This window comes from Lutjanus erythropterus, chromosome 13, assembly GCF_056507025.1.
Source record: "Lutjanus erythropterus isolate fLutEry1 chromosome 13, fLutEry1.hap2, whole genome shotgun sequence".
In the NCBI taxonomy this organism is placed as follows: Eukaryota; Metazoa; Chordata; class Actinopteri; order Lutjaniformes; family Lutjanidae; genus Lutjanus; species Lutjanus erythropterus.
The window spans coordinates 2450931-2475164 of NC_139329.1; the positions used below are offsets into that span (position 1 = coordinate 2450931).

The following is a 24234-nucleotide window of genomic DNA, read 5'->3' on the forward strand; positions in this document are numbered from 1 at the left end:
TTTTTATGAGTAGATTGTCTGCACTTTTACTTAAGTATGCATTACACTATCTAATCTACCTAGTTATTTTTAAAATCATAGTTGAGTACTGAGTACAATTTGAATTCATATGCAAACCTTTCTACTGCATTTTAGTAGCCAATCAGGTGACCTGATCACAAACAGACCAAAGAAAACCAGGACAAACAAAACTAAACACTGCAGCAGGTTTGGAGTGAAGATGTTAATGATTAATTGTTGATCGATCACCATTAAGAATTTTAACAAATTAAAAATGTATTGATGGATATTTAATCAGTAGTCATGGCTGTAGCTGCAGCTCATCTGATTTTTTTTTGTCTGGTGGAGCCATTTGTTGAAACTTCAACTTAGACTTAAATTGAGAAAGAAATGACAAAAAACCTCAGACAAAGTTGAAAACTGGAGAAAAAAAGTTTTATATCTTACAAAATTATTAATGACTAATTGATTTGTGGATGATAATGCATTAAACATCAACAGTTAAAAGTAACTAATATGCTGAGTACTTTTTGAGATGAATACTTTGTACTTTTAATTATGTACATTTCACCAGTCAACTCCAATACTTCTACTTGTAATTGAGTGATTATTAGCAACGTAACAGTATTCTTACTTGAGTACATATTTTCAGTACTCTGTCCACCAGTGGTACTACTGGTGGCAGTATTCATAAAACAGCATAGGAACGTTTGTGTGCTGTGTTGCTCGGGGGCGTTTAATTAATGTAACTCACAACATTCCGCTGTTTCCATGGAAGTCCACCATGTCAGGACAGTCAGTCTATTAATAGCCAACCTCAGGCCACACAAATGAATTGATGCAGTAGTGTTTATAACTTATTATAGCTGCAAACACCTCGAGTTTATTCATGTTGATTTCAACGTCATCTCCGGAGAGGACGAGCGCCATGAACCGGTTTAATCCCACCGTGCCCGTGGACGAATACCTCGGTAACGTTAGCTTGTGTGTTAGCCGAGTTGAGCTCTGCATTGAACAGTCGTGAATTATGAAGCCTTGTGTGGTTCATAATGTGTGTTTGTTGTGCTTCCAGCCGACAGTAACGTGTTGTTCTACCTGAGTGATGCAGTGACCCAGCTGCTGGAACATAAAGAGGAATACACTCAGTTTGGGATCATCCGCTACTTTGCTGAATAGTATGTTCACACTCAGCACACATTCAGTGATATGTCTGCGCAGGGAGGGCTCTTCTGGAGGTCTGGACAGACTGACAGGGTTTAGACGTCTAAACCAGACATTTTTAAATCAAATATGTCCACAAAGACATATTGAAAACAAAATAACATAATGAAAATGGAGGTTGACTACAAACCACCCCAATGTCCAATATCAGCTATACAGAGTATAGTCATACTCATTCACTGATCATGGTAGAGGCAGATTTCCATTGTTCTCATAACTCAGAGCTATATGCTGATATATAATACAATATATGATGAGTTGTTTGTTTACAATACACACTTGTACATCTGAGCTGTGTATATAAAGGTGTGGATTTCTTAAAGGGATAGTTCACCCCAAAATTGAAAATTCAGTCATTATTTACTCACCCTTATGCCAATTGAGGGTCAGTTTTATTTTTTGTAGTCTATGAAATACTGCTGGAGTTTTACAGGAAAACAGTGTTGCAGAACTTCACAAACAATAGAAGTGAATGGTGACCAGTTTTCAAACATAAAAAGCAACTGGAAAAAAAACATAAAATGCCTCCATACTGCTCCTCTGGTGTAACCCAAGTCTCCTGAAGCCCCGATATGCTGTTTGCACACTGTTACAACACAGACACCCAGTTCAGACAGTGTGCATGTGAACGTGGCTCCAAGCTAAAGCTCGACAGTGAAGATTCAGACTAAAAACATGGTGTAAATAACGTTTTTTTTAGTCAGCTCAACATGTTGGGGTCTTTAGGAGACTTGGATTACACCAGATGAGCAGTATGGAGGCATTTTATGTTTTTATTCAGTTGTGTTTTTTTTACATTTGAAAACTGGTCACCTTTCACTTCCATTGTTTGGGAGATTCTGCAACACTGTTTTCCTGTGAAACTCCAGCAGTGTTTGTCCTGGGAAATGGTGGATTCTGATGGACTATAAGACTAAACCCGACCTTTAGTCAGCATGAGGTTTAGTAGATAATGACTAAATTTTCATTTTTGGGTGAACTATCCTTTCAAATACTGAAATGGATCAATAAATCTACACTGTATGCTTGTTTACTGCCTGTGGTGATGCAAAAACCAGTGATGCACATCAGCGTTTCCTGCTTCTGTGCTGAATGTACAGGTTGTAGCTAGATCAGATTTCTGTTTCTCAAATAGAGTTGCAACAATTAATCAGCTAGTCAATTATCAATCAATTATTAAGTTAATCACCAACTATTTTGATAATCAATTAATCACTTTGAGTAATTTTTTCTCTGATGTCAGCTTCTTAATAATGTTTTTTTTTCTGGTTTCTTTTCTCTTTAATGAGAGTAAACTGAATATCTTTGGATTGTAGGGGAAAAAAAAGAAAATTGCGGACGTCATCTTGGGCTTTGGGAAAAATTGAACAACATTTTTAACAAGTTTCTGATATTTTATAGACCAAACAACTTATCGAATAATTGAGAAAATGACCATTGATGAAAATAATTGTTAGTTACAGCCCTATTCACAAGTCAGACAGTCATGCTAGCTGAGATACACTCTTAGAAATACAAGTGCTAACTAGAACCATAAAGGGGTCTTTGATTTGTCCTTATTGAAGAACTCTTTTGGCTCCTGGTAGAACTTTTTATAAAGGTTAGCTTACTTTGAATCCTTTCAGACAGCTTTACCTAGAGCCCAACATAAAAAGTTATACCTAGATCCATCTCTGAAAGGTTCCACCCAGAACCCCCTTTGAGAGGTTCAACAGAGAAATCTTGTATGGAGTATTGGCTCCACCCAGAGCCCCTTCTGGAGGTTCTGTACAGAACCATTCTACCTGGTGCTAATGAGAAATCTGTCCAGGGGTCTCGACCAATACTGTTTTTATGTTCCAAGGGTTTTATGTAGAACACACTCAGGTGTTTCTTGTAAGAACCCTTTTACAATCCAAGGGTTTTATCTAGAATGTACCTAGAGGGTTCTATTTGAGAAGTTTTTTTAAAATTATTTTTATTTTACCTTTATTTAAGCAGGCAAGTCATTAAGAATAAAATTCTTCTATCCAGAACCCGCCCAGCATGTTCTACTATATTATGGTACAAAGAACTCTTGATGAAAAAGTTCTTCAAAGATTTCAGCACTCCTTGAAGATCTCTTTCTTTCAAAAAGGGTTCTTTGCATGAAAAGGTTCTTAATGCCACCCTTAGTCTTACAAACCCTTTCCATTAAAAAGGAAGAATGTAGTTGTGTATTGTTTTTAGCTGACTAACAGCATGAATTTTGAGGTAGGATGGTATTAAGCGTCTTTCTGTAATTGCTGTGTGTGTGTTTGTAGTTTCAGCAGTGTGAAGAACAGTAACCACGTCCTCTTCAGAGAGTATAACTACATCAGGGCCACTCCTCACAACAGAGCCTCCTTCATCAGAGTCTTCTGGAGATGCTACAGACAGATTGGCAAGAGTGGAGGTGAGTGACAGAAATAATAAATAATAATAATAAATAATAAGAATGAAAACATTTCTGTTTCCTAATGTTTGACAAATGCCTGTTTGTGTATATAAGGCTTAGTTTATGCAGTGGTGGAGTTGAAAATCTGTACTCAAGTAGATGTACTGTTACATTGCTAAAATATTACTCGATTACAAGTAAAAGTACTAGTGTAGACCAAAAAGACTCAAAACTGAAACCTTTGATTTTTGATACAAAAAACTAAAGAAAACTAAATTGAAAATTTAATTTTTTTTTTCAAAGTTTAGACGTAAATCTGACAGGATAAGGACACGATGAGGATCTTAACACAAGTTCTATTGATAGATCCTTCACTGTCTGCTAAACATCCTCATTCTGCTTTACAAAAGTACACAGTTAAAACAACCGAAGAGATAATAGAACAATGGCTAATCAAATCAAAGCTTTTCAAAGAAGACAAACACATTCTTCCTGTTTTCACAAACAGAGCTCAACAGTGAGGTTCTGGAAGTGAAAATTCTTGTTCATTCATATTCTGCAGAGAGGATTTAGATTATTTTTCATGATGTCGTAACCATCCAGTGTAGACTGACCACGAGTTGTGAGATCAACACAACACAAACTACAACAACAAAGCAAGCAATTCATCGAGATACACATATGTTGGATATTCTGTAAAAATAGTAGCATGTTTTGTTGTCTTCCAGACTTACTGTCCATGCTGGAGTACAGGTCTCTGCTGCAGTTACTGTGTCCAGACTTCCCAGCAGAGATGGTACAGAGTGCAGCGAGGTGAGTCCACTGACACACCATAGACAACACACTACACTCTTTCACTTCAGTGCATTTTTTTTTTTAGATTTTTGTTTAGAGACGATTTTTTAATGGCCACAGGCAAGTTTTCAGGTCATCCCATTCTTGCGAGCACAACACCTCAAGAACACCTTGAGGAAGTTTCTTTAAACTTCACACAATGTTAACATGGACTCTAAAATGATGTGAATAAATTTTGGTGGTCAAAGGTCAAGATGACTGTGTCAACTAAAATGAAAATTCAGTCATTATCTACAAAACACTGTTGGAGTTTCACAGGAAATCAGTGTTGCAGAATCTCCCAAACAATGGAAGTGAATAGTGACCAGTTTTCAAATGTAAAAAATGCAACTAAATAAAATCATAAAATGCCTCCACACTGATCGTCTGGTGTAATCCAAGTCTCCTAAATCCCCAACATGCTGTTCACTTAAGGCCCCATCACATGATCAGCGGTAAAATGCTTTGCACTGGCTGTCCCATTGTTTTTCTAGGGAGAAAACGGTGGCACCCAACCAAGCGGCACTGCTTGGATCTGCCGCTGACCACTCCACAAGTTCAAATTATTTGAACTTTGACCTCGAGCAGCAAGCAGAGGAGACAGTGACTGATGGTCGAGTCTTGAAGGGAACCCCAGAACCGCGGAAGATCTCGCCAGAGTGATCATTTTAACTTTAATGAAGGGACGACATAGAAAAATCTCACGAGAACTTTGCAAATCAAGGGTTCCCTTCCAGACACGACTGAATAAAAGTGTTTCAGGGTTCTCCAAACTCTGTAAGACAACATTAAAAGCAGACTGCGATCTTAGCAGTAAACATAATGCATGGCAAAATGTAAACAGTCAGACTGGGTTATAAGATATGTGAATTATACAGTTTATGAACTTAGCTACTTCCAGCTAAAGGTAGCTCAGCCATTTGTATACCTGGCAGACAGGACGTAGCGGTTGTAGTGCTGTGCTTTGCCTCTCTGCGCCCTACCTGGTGGTGAGTCTGAGACAAATTTCTTATCATGTGAAGGCTGTATTAGGCTTACACACCGTCAAACCACAAACACTCAACTCTCACTCAACTCACTTCCATTGTTTAGGAGGTTCTACAGCAGTGTTTTTCTGTGAAACTAATGACTGAATTTTTCATTTTTGGGTGTACTATCCCTTTAATGATGCGGTCACCGCTGGATTTATGGGTTCACGGTGGACACTTGTTAACTGTTGCTGACTGTCTTTTTTCTTTTCTTGTGCTGTAGGATTGTTCTGATGGACGACGCCATCGATTGTCTGATGTCTTTCTCTGATTTTCTTTATGCCTTCCAGCTGCAGTTCTACTACCAAGGTACAGTCAAAACAGCTGTGTCATATTGTCAGTGTGCAGTATGTCTGTAACCTTCATTAACATGTGTGTTAATGATCAGCATTTGTTTCTAATTATTGAGGGAGGAATCATAAATGTACCACATGGAGGTATAGCTGATTTTTGATTAAAAGCAGTGTTTCAAGCGAGTCCCATATCCAACCAGCTGCTGAAAAAAAAACAGAATCAACCTGACTGTCTGCTCTCCCATGTGTCTGCAGAGTTCCTGGACAGTGTGCTGGTGATCTACCAGGATCTATTATCGGGGAAGAGTCCTAACACTGTCATCGTCCCCACGTCCACCTCCGTCGAGCAGCTCCCCTCTGTGGCTGCAGAGGAGAATGACAGAGAGGAGCAGCAGCAGGACGGGGTGGAGCCGGCCACTCTGGCTCAGTGTATAGACGCCCTGTGTGACAGGTTCAAGCAAAGGTAACACACACACACACACACACACACACACACACACACACACACACACACACACACACACACACACACTTATCCTAAATAAATAAAACAAATAAAATAAAACCATACAACCAAAACAATAAATAAAATCGTATACTTAAATAAATATGAAACATTTGGAACATTAATGGGTTCTCTTCTTAGATTCAGTTTAAGCCCAAAATGTTCCCACACCAGAGAGTCCATTTGGACTTATTCTTCTGAACTTTCTGGCTGGAATCGTGCAGTCTCTGGGAAAAACACCAACTATTCTGACATCATGGTGGCTAAACTCTTAAAAAAGATCAAGGTCATTTCTGTGTCTTGCATAAGCAGACAGACAATCAGATAATGTACTTATTGTTACAGGCCTATATGCTGTTTTAGGCAAGCTAGGCTGTTCAAGGTCAGCAAAAAACAGAGGTACAGCATGGTCATAGTGAGCAGCCTTTTTAATTTTTTAAAGTTGGTCAGAGTTCTCTTAATGCTAATCAAAATACACATTTTTAAACCACAATTCTTATTTATCTTTGATTTAGAAGGGCTACAGAGTTGACATGTTATGGCTGAGACACAGCTTGCCAAAAAAATTGAAGCTGACCGGTGCTTGAGCAGTATTCCTGCCTTTTTTAAAACAAGACGTGAGACGGGGGTCCTTAGGATATAGCTAACCCTTTTTATGCCTGTTTAAATCAATGTTTTGTTAAAGTCTGATAGTAACTGACATGTTGTGTCTTTGTGCAGTCATCCTCCCAGGTCCTGTATGAGAGAAGCTCTGGAACAGACTGACAAAGTGTCTTACTACAGCCTCCTCATGAGCCTGGCCAAACACGAGAACATCAACCAAACTATTGGTACGTCTCAGACCACACAACACCCCACTACTGCCTACTGCCAGCTACCTACTAATACTACCTCATACAAAACATTGAACCTCCTTGGTGGGTTCTAGATAAAACTCTTGGAATATAAAAGGGTTCACAGTAGAACCCCCATGGTGGGGTTTAGATATAGCCATTGGAATATGAAAGGGTTCTGTATAGAACCTCGTGGGTGGGTTCTAGATAAAACCACTGGACTAAAAGGATTCTCTTTAGAACCTCTTGGGTTGATGCAAGATAAAACCCAAGAAAATAAAACCAAGAATATAAAAGGGTTCTCTGTAGAAGCCCCTAGGTGGGTTCTTGTTACCACCCTTATAAGATGGAATGATTCTGGATAGAACCCCCAGACAGCGTTTTGGGTGGAACATTCACACCATTGTTCTCTGTAGTTCTCTGTTCTGGGTGAAACCTTGGTGGTTTTAGGTATAACCATCATGTTGGGTTCGAGGTAGAACTCTTTGAAAGTGGTCCAAGTGGAACCTTTTTCTGGTTCTGCAGCTGCTAAATGCTGGGCTGTGTTGAGCAGCTCTGACTGTGTCTGTCTGCAGTTTGCTGCAGCGTGTGTCCAGTCACTGTGGCTTCACCAGAGACTTTTTACTCAACACACCTGCCTGCAGCTCATGAATGCAGCTTTAAAAACTGGAGTCTTCTCTGTCCTCCCTCTTTGTGCAGGAGCATTACCCAGCAGGGCAGAGCTGCTCATTGACCCAGAGATGGACCAGGAACTAGACAAACTGTGAGCACACACACACACACTCACAAAGACACACACACCTGTACACGTTAATATGCTTTTCTTTTTCTTTTTTCTGTTGGTCTCATTTCGTTGTCCTCATCTCATTCTTTTTTCTTGTCTTCTTTGCTTTCTTTTCCTCTCTTTTATTCTTCTCTCTGCATCTTTTGTTTCCTGTCCCATGCTGCCCAGAATCGCCCAGATCTCAGTGAGTCCTGGCAGCAACAGCAGTGGCAGCGCCGTGGGGGCGCTGAAGGAGGTGCAGAGGAAGGCCTCCCCTAGGAGGAACATCCACCACAGGAGGAAGATGGAGGTGGAAAGTGACGGCTCCACAGAAGAGACCGACTCCTCTGAAAACTGACCTGGAATCTTTCACTGCTCCAGTCCAGAACACACTGTGGCTGTATGGTACAAACAGGACAACACTGTCACTATCGCTGCTATACTGTAGTTATTAATACGCTGTGTTTTCCTGATGATGTGCAAGTCCTGTGTCTGCTTATAGTCATGTGACCTGCCTCTGCTCTTCAGCGTGTTTTGAATGTTACTGTAATCTGTCCAAACTAAATGTTAGTGTTCCCCTTAGTATTGGTTGGTAATGATAACATTTCTTTTTCTAGTAATGAGAACTATATATAAGTTAAAGATCAGCAAGTTAATTCAGAAGTTGGCAGGCCTGTTGTACTGTCCTGTGCATTATCCCAACTATCCTGCCTGTTATATGGTTACTTACAAAAATCCTGCTTGTTAAATAGTAATGTACCAAAATTTGACACAAATTTAATTACAAACTATTAATTTTAAAATTATTTTAGTGATTTAACAATGATGTATTCCTCCCAGAACTGTGTTCATAACAGTGGTCTGCTATACAGAGTTTTTACATGCCTTTGTTAAATACTCGTTTCTGATTGGTCAGTCACAGCATTATAGGTCTGTTATTTCTGTATAACAGACTGTTGTTATGAAGAATTATGGAGCTGTGGACACAGTTCTGATCTGATCTCAGGAGGAACAATAAAATCATTGTTAAATCACTGAAATCATTGACGAATTAATATTTTGTCAAGTTATTGATTTTTTTTTGGTACATAACCATGTAACAAGCAGGATGATGTACAGTGAGCAGGTCACTATTGTGAAATAAAGCCATAAAATCATTTAAAAATTAATACTTTGTGTCACATAAATGTGTGCCAAATAATGACCATGTAATAACCTGGGATAATGTACAGTGAGCAGGTCATTATTGTGAAATAAATCCTGACAGGATGATGTTGGAACCTGACACAAATTAATTTAAGTAGTTTCAGATAAAATCTGACAATACTGGATTTATAAAATGATACTGGTACTGATTTTAGGAGTAAAATAATCTGATATGGAGATATCAGCTGATACTGACAAACTATAGCAGACTAGCTACCTTGTTAACATAGCAAGCAGGTGTAAGCATGAATGACATGACATTTGTCAGGGACAGGGTTACATTAGATTTATATTGGAATGGTTAAACGATCAGGTCATTGTTTCTTTCCAGCAGTGTATTTCATAAACTAGTTAGCAACTTACCGTGAAAACACTGCTTACCTCCACAACCATCTGCTCAGCTGTGATGTGTAGTCTGTCACATAGGACTGCAATTTAGGATTATTTCCAATATCAGTTAACCTGCCAATTATTTTCACAATTAATCAATAAATTGTTCAGTCAAATGTCCAAAAAAAAAATACTCACACGCAATTCATCATCAGAAAAGCAGCAAATCCTCACATTTAAGAAGCTGAAACCAGCAAATGTTTGATGTTTTTTGCTTGGAAAAACCACTGAAGGGAATAACTGGTTAACAAAATATTTGACAACGAATTTTGTTTTGCTTAATTGATGAATTGACTAATCTTTGCAGCTTTCTGCCACATGCTGCAGACGGTGCTGACAGTATTATTAAGTTGGAGCGCACTCTGCTGGACAAACTATATGACAGCACCATTCCAACCATTTTTAGCACTTTCTGCAAAAAAAGTTCTCATGTCAGCGCATATTGGACAACCTATACTGTATGCCTATATACCAATGTCAGCCAACTGATGTATCAGGTGTACTCTAAAGTGTTTATTTAGTGTACGTTAGCTGTTCATTTTAAGCTAAACAAACCAGGTCTCAATAATACAAGATAACCTTTGTCATATTTAAGGTGGAATTATCAACGGCAAATTTTTATTTGTTCATAAAAAGTTGCACTTGATGTTCACAAGTCAACTCTTATTATTAGCTTTTCACCACACTGGGGTGAATGTATTTCTGCTGCTTCAAAAGTTGGGCATTATAATAATAATTCCTACATTGATTGTAATGGCAGATACATGTCTTCTATGTTTGTCAGTCTGTTGTGTTGAGCATGTTAGAGAACAGGGATGACAGTAGTTTTTCCTCTTCCTGTCCCGTCAGTGCAGAGCTCAAGCATGAACTGTATATAGGGCACTAATTTATTTATTACTTTTTTAATTGATGAATGCCAATTAAGTTTAAAGAGAAAGTCCACCCAAAAATGAAAATTCAGTCATTATCTACTCACCCTCATGCCAGTTGAAGGTCAGATTTAGTTTTTTAGTCCACAAAACACTGCTGGAGTTTCACAGGAAAACAGCATTACAGAATCTTGAACAGGAGGGTGAGTAGATAATGACTGAATTTTCATTTTTGTCTGAACTCTGAACACTGATATGAGGATCCTTATCCACACTGTGAATAATAAAAATGTGACTGTGATGACTTGGTATTTTATTGATTTTTAATGTGGTCTTTGATGACTTACAGTGCAGACACACCAAATCCAGCGATGACACATCTCAGATCTCAGATCTCAGTGCCACGGTACACCCAACGCTCCACCCAGTCAGCGTGCAGGTTATGTCTCATGTTGATCCCTGCCCCTTCCCTCTGAGTTTACCATGTCGACACTGCAGCTGATTTGATAGACATACTGTGATTTGGGCGGTGCTTGATTATGGCTCAGATCTTTTCAACATGGCGGGTCACAAACCTTCTCATTTACACACAATATAGTGTCCTGCAAGTGTATATCCACTTTACAGACCAGCCTCATTAATTAAAAAAATATATGGTTACTGTGTTACTGACCTATAGTCATTAAAGAGAAGATCATTTGGTTTCTACTGAAGAACACGTATTCTAAGCGCAGTTGTAAACGTGATTTATTGACAAGAATAACCACCATCATTATCACCAGTCTGTGCATCATCTGTGCGTCTTCATTTTACAACATCGATATCATGCGGTGTTACACCCAGGTTTGGTCAAACCAACAGCATACAATAATAACTCCTATACAAACATACATACATACAGTATCTATACAGGATATATATATATTGATGAGTCATGTACAGTAGATCCCCATGGTGTTAGAATCACAAAAGTGGAATACATGGAAAGGACACTTTCTGGTGGATCACAACAACCTCCTGTGGTGCACCTTAGATAGCTGCTATGGAAATGAACGTGGAGGACACGACACTAAACAAGGACTGTTAAATAGGTTTTCATTTCTTTCCTGGTGGCCGTTGATTTTCAGTCACTTCAGCATCCTGCTGTATTTAAATCAAACAACAGACTTTAAGCCTGAAATTTGTTATTCATCATGGTCTGCTTATTTTTTAGGAAAAAATTCTGTTGTGTGGGTGAATTATTTTCATACATTTGTGACATTAATGGAAGACAATGGCTGTCTTAAAAGCAAGAATTGGGGTTTTTAGTCAAATAAAAGTTTGTCCTATGTAAAGGGTTCACCACTTTTTTCAGAATTATTTTCATGACGGTTAATGCAAGACAATGGCTGTTTGAAAGGTAAGAGTTGAGGTTTTTAATCAAATAAAGGTTTGTCCTATGTAAAGGGTTCCTCTGATACAGATTATGGAGATCAATACCACTTTTTCAGAATTATTTGCATGTCATTTTGGAATTAATGGAAGACATTGGCTGTCTTAAAGGCAAGAATTGGGATTTTTAGTCAAAAAAGGAAAGGTGTATACCTTGTATAGATATTCAGTACCTTTAACCATTTTTCATGCCAAAATGTACCACTTGCCTTGCATTTTATCCTCCCTAGGTTACAAAGGCAACAAGATCATGGGACAAAAAATATCAGCTGAGATTATTGATACTGCTAGGACTAATTCTACTATAATAATTTTGATTTTTATTCACACGTGCTTGTGCAAAATCTCAGCCAAATGTTGCATTACAATTATTAGATTCAAGTCTTCCCATACAAAACTGGTGTAATATTGATCAGTGTGTGTGTAATCAATCAAGCAGTATTATACCACAATGACTGACTGACTCTTAAGTTAATACCAGCTCCACAGAAATCCCAACATCAGCTCCCCTGAGTCCTTGACATGATTTAAGATTCCATGGCAGCCATCTTAGGTGTACCGAGTCATATCCAGCTACATGACCTCTCATCGGAATGAGACTGACTCTTCTATAATAGCATCTATTTAGAATCTGTGATTGGAGACATCTGAAGTCAACAGTTAATACAGAGGACAGTCACCATCACTACACCAGAAAAAACAAAAAGAAAATAGGCACTGTTTTCATTTCAGGGTTCATTTCATTTGATTTTACCTGCTCAAATCTGTTCATATCATATGGTTCAACTGTCTGTGCGGATGTACTGTGATTGGGTGGAAGTCAAAAAGTTAAAATCCTGGATCTTAAAGCTGCATTAATCGATTTTTGATTTTATTGGTCCCTCCAGGAAGTTGCGATGTTGTGATTGCGATATTTCACACAAATTCAGCCACTCTCTGTGAATGCTAACAAACTTTGTCCAAATTCTGTAACTTTTCCACAAATTTGACCAATCATCATTGCTTCCTGCAAGTTCCACCAATCATGGCAGGCCCCCACGCAAACATCCTGCATCATCATCATGTACGTCTCAATAAGCTGACTCAATATTTTATTATTTACTTTTTTTGTATTCATATTGTTTTATACTGTCACAGGTACTGAAGAGGAAATGATGTTTGTCATTGTTATTGGCATTTATCTTTGCCCTGTGGACTTTTAAAAATTATTTTGTGCTGTTTTGGCTGAGTCTGAGCTACAAAAAGATTTTGCTTCTTTGTGGAATACCTCCCAGGTCCACTGTTTCATCTACAAATAAAGCAGATTTTGTTAGAATTTTTGTAATCCTTTATTTTTATTTATATTATTTATTTACTGACAGCGTGTTTCTCTGCCTGCTGCTAGAAACAAATTGTATGAGAGTGTAGTTTGTGTGCTGGAAAACCAAAACATTCATATAACTGAGTGTAACTGCATTATTGTGTAATACTCACTGGTGGAAGGAGTACTGAAAACCTGTACTCAAGCAAAAGTATTGTTAAAATATCACTCAATTACAAGTGGAAGTACTGGTGTTAGAAATATACTTTAGGTTAAAGTACAAAATATTCATCTCAAAAACTACTCAGAGTATTAGTTACTTGATGTTTAATGCATTATCAGTAGTGGTTTCTGTTTCTCCAAATCTTCAGTCTGAATTTCTCCTCTCTATCCGTGTCTGTTCTGCTCAGTGTTTACAGTCACCTCTACAAACTAGGGCTGCAAACTTTAAGCATTTTCCTGAACCATTAGTTGAAAATGCTTAAAAATCAACTAACTGATAAATATTCTTCATCTTCATAGACAAATCAATTAATCATTAATAATTTATAAGCTATAAAACTTTTTTTTTCTAGATTTGAACTTTTTCAGGGTTTTTTGTTATTTCTTTCTCATTTTAAGTTGATTAATTGATTAATGATTAATCATTAACATCATTAACACCAAACCTGCTGCTGCTGCAGTGTTCAGTTTTGTTTTTGGTCCATATGTTCTGGTTTTCATTGGTCTGTTTGTGAACAGATTACCTGATTGGCTACTAAAATGCATTCAAATTGTACTCAGTACTCAACTATGATTTTAAAAGTAACTAAGCAGATGACATAGTATAATGCATACTTAAGTAGGTACAAGTAAATGTGCAGACTTGAAAATCTACTCATAAAAGTACAAGTACCCAAAAAAATCTACTTAATTACAGAAATTTGAGTATTTGTAATTAGTTCCTCCCACCCCTGGTAATAATTAGGGTTGTCCAATACCAATACCAGAATCAGAAATGCAGGACTTGGTGTCAGGGAGTATGTCTATGCACCATTTCTATATCATGTAACGTATTAGCCCCAAAATGGGACCCTGCAACTTCTTGCAGTTCAAGTTTTGGGAAAGAAAAATGGTAAGAGACCATCTCTTGTAATAATCCTCTGCAGGTTTGTCAATATGAGTGACTCCCATCACATTGTACATTTGATCCAGGTGTTGTAAACGATGTTGACTGGTGCAGCTTTAAGTCTGCAAAAACAAGCAGAAACTGCACTGAAAATGAAATTGGTCCAAGATTTGAGCAGGTAATGTCAAAGAAATGTGAGCTGAAAGTGATGTGGACAGACTTGGACATGACTGCACAGTGATCCACCAGCCAACCAGTCTGTTCTGTTTGCACACATACTGAATTGCACAGCGTCATTTGGGCCTCATTTTTACACACAGTTAAAGGAATTTTGTCATTGCTCAACCAGAGAAAACCCTGCATGTAGTTGGAACCACATTTGGAAGAAAAGGAACATCAAGCAGCAAAAAGAGAAATTAGGCACCTTAACAGCAACTCCAAAGGTCTTCAAGATTGTCAAGTCTGGGGAATATAACATAAAGAATTATATTTGTATATTTTTTGGAAACATCAATCTGTCTTCATCTGTGCAAAGAAACAAGCAGGTCCATTTGTTTTTATTATTATATATTTTTTTGTATATTCCTTCAAAGCCTTTGTTGCCCTTCTTTACTGTGAAGTCAAGAATGAAGCTAATTTAAAGACAGAAGATTTACACTCTTTTCATAAACATGCAGTCTTACTTTCTTCTCAGATTTTCATAGCGTGTGTTTTTTGGTTAGTGTAGCTAGCTAGCCTTCCAAGCAGCTGACCTGGGTTTGATTCCAGGCCAATATACAAAAAAAGTCAAATATCTGTAATTCTAGTTTGTTGACTTCAATGCCCAGCAGTTACTTGTTCACCCAAGTGAACACAATGATCACTAATATGACTGATCTTGTTTCTAGAATGTCATTTTGGCCAAAAATCTGAGTGTAGTGAGGTAAGGACGATGATCTCCACTGCACTTCCACCTTTTTAAATAAAATGATCTTGTTATCTCAAGAAATCAGTCTTTTGTTTTCTTGAGACAATGAGACAAACCAGCCCATTATCATGACAAAACAAGCTGTGTTATCATGAAATAAGAAAAGAATTAACCTGTTATCATGAGAAAACAAGCTTTTTTTCTTTGCATAACAAAGCAATTAACCCGTGATCACGTTTTACGGCATTAAAAAATATTTGCAAGCACGACCACTCTCAACCTTATTTTGCTGCTTTTCCTAATTAACTCATGCATAATTTAATTTAAAAATATTTAAAAGACTTTTCTTTTCAGTCGATTTACTTGTCATAATTTTACATAGAAATTCACAATTGCACACACGCAATTGCATACTAGAATTAAAGTTAAAGAACTGTTGGAATGCTTCTTTAACCACATAAAAAGCAGAGTGAGTACAAACCAAACGCTTGAAATAGTAAAAACTACAGATATACTTTTCAACCTGCAAAACTACTGAGATTCCCATCAGGCCCCACTGTACTTTGTGTTTAGTGCTAATTAGCAAATATTAGCAGCTGACATGGCAAATAAATGTGATCGTAAACATTACCTGCTGAACATCATCATCACTCATGTGTTAGCATGGTTAGCGTGCTGACATTAGCTATTACAGTAGCTCTACACATAGCTGTGCCTAAATACACCCTCATAGAGCTACTAATGTGTTTGATGACTCCTGTTTATTGATACAAATACTTAACGGAATGTCTGTTTGCACCCAGGTGAGAATAGTCACATGGCAGATATTCTGCCCAATAATTCAGCTGTGGAATGAACAGTAGGAAAGAAAAGAGTTTTAGAGACTGTCGTTACCCAAAATATAGGAATAATAACACATATACTGAGTGTCTATTTGCACCTGGGTGAGAATAGTCACGTGGCAGCTATTCACTTATTTACATCTGGCCGCTTAGTTTAGCTGTAAAGAGTGACAAAGTCTTTTGATTTGATGAATGAATGGTAGATGAATGGGCTAATTGCAGGACTCTACCTCGAGAAACTGGGATCTGAGTCCCATGTGAAACTAGAAATCAGTGTTTCCTTGTCATTTTTAGACTTAGTTGATTTATTATTATTATTATTATTATTATTATTATTATTATTATTATTATTATTATTATTATTATTATTATTATTATTATTATTTCATATTATTATTTCATTTATTATATATCAGTGGCAGTTTGGCTAAGTTTCAGCAACAAAACTTTTTGGTTAGGTTTAGGAAAAGATCATGGTTTGTCTTTGCCATGTGGGTGTATGTAGTCACTATTATATATATTTTATGTATTATATATGCACTAAGTCCCTGTCTCTGTCTCATCTCTGCATCGACTCTCATTTGCCACCAAACACCTCAGGTGCAAACAGCATTGGTGGCTACAGACACCTGGGTGCTTGTCTCTACCATGCTAGGCACATTGTCACATTGGTTTACACCCTGGGTGCATTATTGACATTATTAACACCTGGGTGCTAATAACTTGTGCCTATAGGTAATTAGTTTCCAAAACTATCACTGCAAGTTCACAAATTAATGGTATAAACATTCTGTCATTAAATTAACTCCACAGTCCTGAAGGCTGCCCGTATGGTTTTACATCCATGTGTAGTTACATACAAGTCATATTAGGCCATAAAATAGGTCAATATCAGTTCTTTGAGTTTGGGGAGGCTTATGTTACATTTTGTTCTCATGTTCTGTATGGAATGTGATCCTGTCCATCCACAGAGGTATTTATACGGTGACATGGCCGAAGGAAGGAAAAGCTCGCTGTATCACTGGATGCAGCTAAGAAAAGAAATCCACCATGCAAAGCACTCTGACGAAGATATATCTGTGGTTCAGTCTGTGGTGTAAGACCAGGCTTACAAGCACATAGTGAGTATTGAGTCAGCACATAATGTGGATGTTATTCGATGAAGATGTCTTCAGTGGGACAGGAGTAGCCGATGTGTTCCTTGTAATACTGCTGGAATGCCCTCCTGTGGGACACCGGGGAAAAGACTTAGAAAATTAAACGACACAACAGAACAGATGATAGCACACGTGTATCATCTACCACTCAATGTTTGGATGGAACTGACCAGAGGATCATGTGAGGTGTGTCACTGTGGTACACAGGACATGTCTTGACAGCTACTGTGCAGAAAAGTCGTTGTGAATATTTATTGTCCTCAGCACTTTTGGGAAAAGGTTTTTTTTCTTTTTTGCATCTTTCACTTAAGTAAAAGTAATATAGTTTTGCATTTGAAATTTTACTTAAGTGCACAAGTATTACTGATGTACAGAAGTCTGGGGAGGCAAGGGGGGGAAAGTGGTTTCTCTCTGTTGTCATTTAAGAACAGGTGAACAAAAGTTTTGCCAGGATAATCTTTCTAAGTTCCTTAAAGTTCTTTTCTTTATCTGTGAAACAAAAAATTTGTTGTTGTAATACTCAATTTGGCCACAAGAGGCTGCCACCACCACATGTTCTCCCTGTGAAAACGTTGAGAGTGTTACTTTAAAACTGTATTTTCATACAGTTACTAATTACCTGTTAAAAAAAACAAAGTTAATAACATAGTCCAAGTTTCACAATATTAAAATAATATAATTTGATTACTTTCCATTATGTTTGTATTACCTCGATATGAAATATGGTGAAATTGTTGAGCCTTATATAGTCTTTTTTTAGGGTTGCAACTGATGATTATTTTCATCATTGATTTATCATTCAGTTATTCTCTCAGGTAAATGATCAGCTGTTTGGTCCATGAAAATGGTGAAAAATGTTGATCAAGTCCAAGATGATGTCCTCAAATGTCTTGTTTTGTCCACAACTCAAAGATATTCAGTTTACTGTCAGAGAGGAGTAAAGAAACCAGAAAATATTCACATTTAAGTAGCTGAAAGCAGAGAATCTTTTTTAATTAAAAAATTACTCAAAACCATTAATCAATTATATGATAGATGCAGATTAATTTAATATTTAATTAATAATAGATTAATCATTGCAGCTCTAAGTGTTTAATGTTTGTTGTTTGGCTCTTTAGGTTGTCCAGCAGTTCCTTATTGATTGATTGATTTAAAAAGAAAAATGGTGAAATTTCCACCCAGTGAAGCATTTTTTCACTAGAGGTCATGATAATGAATGGTACTTTGTGTGCACTGTGCATGGTAGGATAACATTCTTTATTTAAAAACTGCAATTTTGTTAATTTTACTTAATGTAACTTTAATCTGATTCTTCTGTAACTATAAAGCAATACAGTACTTTTTTGTATTCAGATTACATAATCCTGTTACATGTAAGTTACATATATTGTGTGTTAGTAAGTTATGGAACATTACTATCATGTATTTCTTTTAGCTAGAAATGAATTTTAATTGCTGCCAGAAAGAAAGACATGACAGTAATGCTACATATCCTGCTGTGATCATTTTGTCCCACTTGTTTCACAGTTGAAAATGTGATTGTCTGCTCCGCCCTGATCAGTTTCACCTGTGCCTCCTTACCCCCCTCAACTAAAGTATTTCATGTCAGTGTTCCCTTGTCTCAGTGTCAATCTTTCCAGCTGTTAAAGATTTTTTTTGGTCTTTATTGGAAATATGCTACTGAGGGACAGGTTCATGCCAGGTTTGGGACAGACAGGACAGAATTTTGTTGGGCTTGGGTCTTTTCAGGCCCAATTAAAGTTCTAGTTCAGTTCGTCATGTTCCTGGTCACCCTTCTTACATTACCAGTAACAACATGGACAGATAATCATTAGGGAAAAGTCAGAAAATATGTTTAAGACATAAGAGAATACAATATAATTGGTCTTACCCTACAGATTCAGCCAGAGGATGTAATGTTGTCTCTGACATCATCACGTGACAGGCAAAGCGCTGTTGGTCAGGATGTTTGGTGATGAACCCGAAGTATCTGCAGTGCAACAATCAGCATTACTGAGCAAATGTAGACTTCAGAGATTTATTAACAGATAGTTATTGATGCAAATGAAAACCACGAGTGGGGAAGCAGATTAGATCAAATCAAGCCTTAAGCAGTTTGACTCACTTGCTGTGTTTTGGATGACAGCCACAGAATGAGATGTTCTTCAGCTGGAAGAAATGGAAACACTGTTCCCCCTGACAGAGACAGAGACAGGAAGACAAGTGTAAAGCTTTTAAGTCCAAGGTTTGTCTAGCAGTGTGCCAGGTTGCTAAATAAGAATCTAAATAATTCCTGGAATATATATCCAAATTGGCAGAGTGGACATCACATTTGAGAAGCTTGTAGTTACTGTAGAAGCCACTGTCGAGCGCTACACACCTAACTACAGCTAAGTATCTAGTTTCCAACATCATAGTTACCTGCTGTGGGTTTTCCGTTACAAAAAAAGTATACTTCAAGTTCATTTTATCAAGTGTACTTCCTCAGGGACCAGTGCCCTGCATGTTTTAGATGTTTTCCTGCTCCAACACACGTGATTCAAATGATCAACTCGTCATCAAGTCTCTGCAGAAGCCTGATAATAACCTGGGCCCCGTTTCCCAGAGCCTTTGTAGCGCTGCATGCGCCGTAAGTTGTATCTTAAGGTCTCCCTCCCTTTCCCAACTCTGGGAAACAGCCCAGGAGACCTTAAAATACAACTTACAATGCACGTAGCACTACAAAGGCTCTGGGAAACGGGGCCCTGATCAGCAGGGAAACACTTAAAACATGCAGGGCAGTGGGTCCTGAGGACCACGACTGAGACACACTGCTTTATGTAGTAAGTATAAGAGTAGTAAACTTTGAGTTTGCAAATAGTTTACATCTAGCTCTACTGCAACTATACTGTGAGCTATGTAACAAATGAAATTATAGGTATACTGTTTACTAGTTATATACTTATAGTTCACTTTTTTGTTTATGTGAATGTACTTTCAAGTATACTCTCAGTAAAAATTCTATTTTGATTGTTTTTATACTGCAAGTATTTTTGTAAGTTTTCTGTAAGTAACTTAACATCATACTTATAGGTTACTATTTATTTATTTTTGCACTTTCAAGTATACTATTTATGTATTTTTTTTATACTGGAGCTGTGCTTTAAGTAGATGTGAAGTGAACTCATATATACACTACCAGTGGACTACACATAATAATTCATAAGACTCTGGGATTAAGAACATCATTTTCTTTATAAATCAAAATCAAATAAAAATTTTCACACTATTGTGTTGTATTGGATGTCAGATAAGATACACTATAAGAACATAATGATGACAAGTCAAATCTCAAAACACACACAACTAACAGTTTGAACAGAGTCTTTAGAGGAGGTTGATATTAGAGTTTGTGTCATGCAGGAGCCTCTCTGAAATCAGGCCCTGGCTGCCCACAAACATCAGATAGTATGTTAAATATATGTTGGAATAATATATGTTGGAATACTAAACTTTCCATGTAAGGCAAGAATATACTTTTCTGAAGTATATATTGGTCAAAAGTTCAAGTTTAAGTATACTTTTCTGTAAACTTACTTAATTTTAATTTTGTTATGTATATCTCTGGTAAATACTCAAAAAGTAAACTGAAAGTATACTCTCATAGTTCAAAAGAAGTACACTCATTTTTCTGGCTCAAAACTCCAGACTTTCTGGTATGATATTTTTAAGTTGTACAGTGACATATACAGCAGACAGCTAACCCCTGACAGTCTTTTTGTGATTTTAGGGTGCTCTGACTTTTCTATCACTGTCCCTTTGGCATCAGAACAAGCCCTCATGTTTGGTATGGTCATAGCAAAAAGGGTTATCCTGAGAGAGTGAAACTCTGTCCCCCTCCTGGATCAATGACATGCTCTCTTATCTAAATCTTGAGAAAATTTGGTATAGTCTGTCAAATACTCACCACAAGATTGTTAAGTTCTGGGGACCCTTTATTGATTACATTAGGAAGCAGAGGTGTCATACTGGGACCTCATCATGTTAGACTGCATTGTGCTGTGCTGTATTGTGTTGTATTATTGTATCATTTTTTTTCAGGCCTTCCTTGGCCTCACTCTTTCTTGGCAGTATGGACTCTTCCTACTTGGATTACTCTGGATTGAGTGTCAGCTCAATCCACTTGTGGACATTTCAGTTATTGCACATATTGCACATGCTCCTTTTCTGTGAGTTGGCAGTGTGTTTGTTTTATGTTGTTGTGTTCTGTCATGTCTATTTGACTATTTTTGTACTGTTTTGTGGAAAAAGAAAGAAAAAGGCAAAATAAAATATTAAAAAAGAAGTATACTCATAGAACACTTGCATAAAATATATTTTTTTGAAAAGGTTACCATCAGTTGGATTTGAAAAGGTGCAACACTCAAGGAGGAGGGAAGGAAGGAAGGAAGGAAGGAAGGAAGGAAGTTAGACATGCAGATGAGGTAGTGCACGTACCCTGTGAGCAGACTGGCACTGGTCCTGGACACTGATCTTTACACCCTTCACACTGACCTCCAGCACGCAGGCTGAGGGGGGCTGACCCGCTAACCGCCTGTTACAGGCCACCTGTTAACAGACAATCAGGAAACCAGTCAGTAATCAGAACTGTACCGGGAGCCGGAGCGTTCAGACAGTCTGAGGGGTAGGTCATCCTCCATCAGAATGTGTTGTCTGAACATTTAAGGAATCACTGACAGTCCCTCCTGAAAGACATTCATGGCGCTGCACTCAGTTCTTCAAATGAAAAATGTCAGAATTTATTAAGATAAGAATGAAAAAAGAGAGAGAGAAGTTCAAACCCTGGATCCTTAGTCACCTCTGCACAGCTGGCCAATCACAGTGTGAAGTGGATGTGAATAGCAGACAGTCAGTTAGCATACTGGCCCCTTTCTGATCTTTAACACTGAAATGATGATTATTTGTAGTAAGTAATGACAACTTAAATATGTTGAGAGGTTATACTAACTTAAAAATGCTGAGTGCCAGTAGAGGGGTGAATACCCCCATATATCAGTGTTCATTCATGAAAATGGCATGAAAGAGTAAAAAGAGCTTTACGAGAATAGAGTTTAACATCCTGCTTTCACAGATCCATACAGGAAAATCTGTCATTTTAACAGCGTCAGCAGTGGAATTAAAAGACCTGCTAAAGCAAAGAAATGAGAAAAGCGAGTGCTGTTAATGCCATGTTTCAGACTGTCACTGAAATAAAGAGGAAATGTCTCGATATGAAAATGATTTTAGAGAAGGACACAAAAAAAAAAAAAAACTCGCCACAGTAAGGGGCGATCAATGACTGCAGCAAGAGGAACGGGTTACGGGGGAGTTTTCATCACTGAGATAGAGGACAGAGTAAGTGAGGATGTTCATAAACCTGTGTGTGAAGATCTACAGCCAATCCACCTGACAGCAGGTAATAATACATCGTTAAATTAATGATGAGAGGCTTTATGTGTAGATTTACTAACTGTAGAGGTTAATTATTCAGTATTCAGTCAGTCGGTAATCAGAAAGCCTACTTGTGTTCCAAGACTGAGCTGTTTTCACCACAGGAACCAATCAAATCCCATCATATTTCACAGCAAAATCAGAACATGAAGTGAAAAGAGAGAACGTGTCTGAAGCTAAAGTAGCAAACAGCTCTGTGCTCTAATGTTCTTAATAAGGATTTGGAGCTGGTGAAGGATTTAGAGGAAACACAGTGATTAGCTGCAACAGGTACAGCTCTCCACTTATATAACACACTGGATTCCGGTCAGTTAAAGGAACAGTTCACCCAAATCCAAATTTCTGTCTATACCCCAATGCAATGGGCGGAAATGGAGATTAATAGAATTTCACATAGTTCTTTGAGCATTCATTGTGGTGCCTCAGGATGATTCACAGACCTCAGAGGTTTTCTCAGAACCAGACCAAACCAAACCAAAATATTATCTGCAGGGCCACAAGGGCTGAGTCAAAACATGTGCTGTGTTCAACATGTGCAAGTGGTGCACCAACCATCAGCCAGCCAGCTCAGTGGTGAATGTTTCCAGGCTGAAATTAGCAGTTAGCTTTAATTTGGTTGATCCACTACAGATCAGAGCAACTCACCAAAGTACTTTGCTCCTGTGTCATGATTCTGCCCCTTTTTGAATGAAAACAACTGCTCTAATTTGACTGGCAGTCAATACAAATTCCAAGGTCTTAACCAGTTTAAGTGAACAAAATAAGAAAATCACATCACTGTTGAGCTATTAGGAGCCCAAATCCTGTGGCCCTACTGTGCTCTGATTGGCTATGAGCGTAGGTGTGGACTGGCACTGTGGAGAAGTTTAGCAAAGCGATTTTGTTAAATTGAAGGGATCAAAAACAAGACTTTCACGCAGGAGACTGGTCTTTCTGTCTTGTGTGAAGCTACATGTCACTTTTAACGTCTTTTTTAGACTTAGTTGACTTATTCATTTTAGTTTTCAGTCACAGTTTGGTTAGGTTTAAACACAAAAACTACTTGGGTATGTTAAAAAAGACCCTGTCACAACATTAGAGAGGCTCTCTGGCAGTCACATGGACATGTCGTTGAGGCAACAAGAACAAGCTAATCACAGCTTAGCAGTAGTAACCAATCACAGCACAGTAGGGTGGGACTAGACAGAACTGTCTTGGGGAAAAAAAAAACGCACCTGCCACATGTGTACATCATAAGATAGCCTACCTAGGTCAAAAAGTAACTCAGGAGCACAGAGTCACTTGAATTAGGAACAACTGCTCTTTCAGTAATTTCTTTTGCAGAAATCCTGCTGGGCAGCTCAGTCTGTAAGGATTTGGCTTGGAAACCAGAGAATTGCTGGTTCAAGTCCAACATGAACCAGTCAGTAGAGAGCATGAACTAGTAGCTGCAGAGGTGTCAGTCCACCTCCTGAGCACTGCAGAGGTGCCCTTGAGCAAGGCACACAAGGCACCAAGCCCCTGACTGCATGGGGCGCCTAACTGTATGTATGTATATGTACAGTATCGCACAAAAATGAGTACACCCCTCACATTTCTGCAAATATTTAATTATATCTTTTCATGGTACAACACTGAAGAAATGATACTTTGATACAATGTAAAGTAGTCAGTGTACAGCTTGTATAACGGTGTTAAATTTAC

The 24234-nt window shown here is 37.9% G+C and overlaps 2 protein-coding genes across 2 annotated transcripts in view; one reads left to right on the forward strand and one right to left on the reverse strand.

Moving 5' to 3' along the window:
• The first annotated feature begins 771 nt into the window (after nucleotides 1–771).
• cstpp1 (centriolar satellite-associated tubulin polyglutamylase complex regulator 1) lies at nucleotides 772–8427 on the forward strand. The gene is made up of 9 exons (XM_084734361.1): nucleotides 772–971; nucleotides 1073–1175; nucleotides 3504–3634; nucleotides 4345–4429; nucleotides 5702–5787; nucleotides 6027–6234; nucleotides 6997–7106; nucleotides 7809–7872; nucleotides 8062–8427. The coding sequence occupies exons 1-9, from the start codon at nucleotides 890–892 to the stop codon at nucleotides 8228–8230; spliced, it is 1038 nt and encodes a 345-aa protein (XP_084590487.1). The 5' UTR covers nucleotides 772–889; the 3' UTR covers nucleotides 8231–8427.
• A 7919-nt stretch (nucleotides 8428–16346) lies between these two features.
• The window catches only part of mapk8ip1a (mitogen-activated protein kinase 8 interacting protein 1a), a 37254-nt gene continuing 29366 nt past the window's right edge, over nucleotides 16347–24234 (reverse strand). The window contains exons 9-12 of the mRNA XM_084734111.1: nucleotides 21559–21669; nucleotides 19208–19278; nucleotides 18974–19072; nucleotides 16347–17150 (exon numbers count right to left, since the gene is read on the reverse strand). Coding sequence (XP_084590237.1) covers nucleotides 17078–17150; nucleotides 18974–19072; nucleotides 19208–19278; nucleotides 21559–21669 — 354 coding nt within the window. The 3' untranslated portion in view covers nucleotides 16347–17077. The remainder of the gene's footprint in view (nucleotides 17151–18973; nucleotides 19073–19207; nucleotides 19279–21558; nucleotides 21670–24234) is intronic.

Coding starts and splice junctions, on each gene's coding strand:
- cstpp1 (XM_084734361.1), top strand. CDS start 890: ATGTTGATTTCAACGTCATCTCCGGAGAGGACGAGCGCCATGAACCGG. Junction 972..1,072: donor GCCCGTGGACGAATACCTCG/GTAACGTTAGCT, acceptor TTGTGCTTCCAG/CCGACAGTAACGTGTTGTTC. Junction 5,788..6,026: donor GCTGCAGTTCTACTACCAAG/GTACAGTCAAAA, acceptor ATGTGTCTGCAG/AGTTCCTGGACAGTGTGCTG.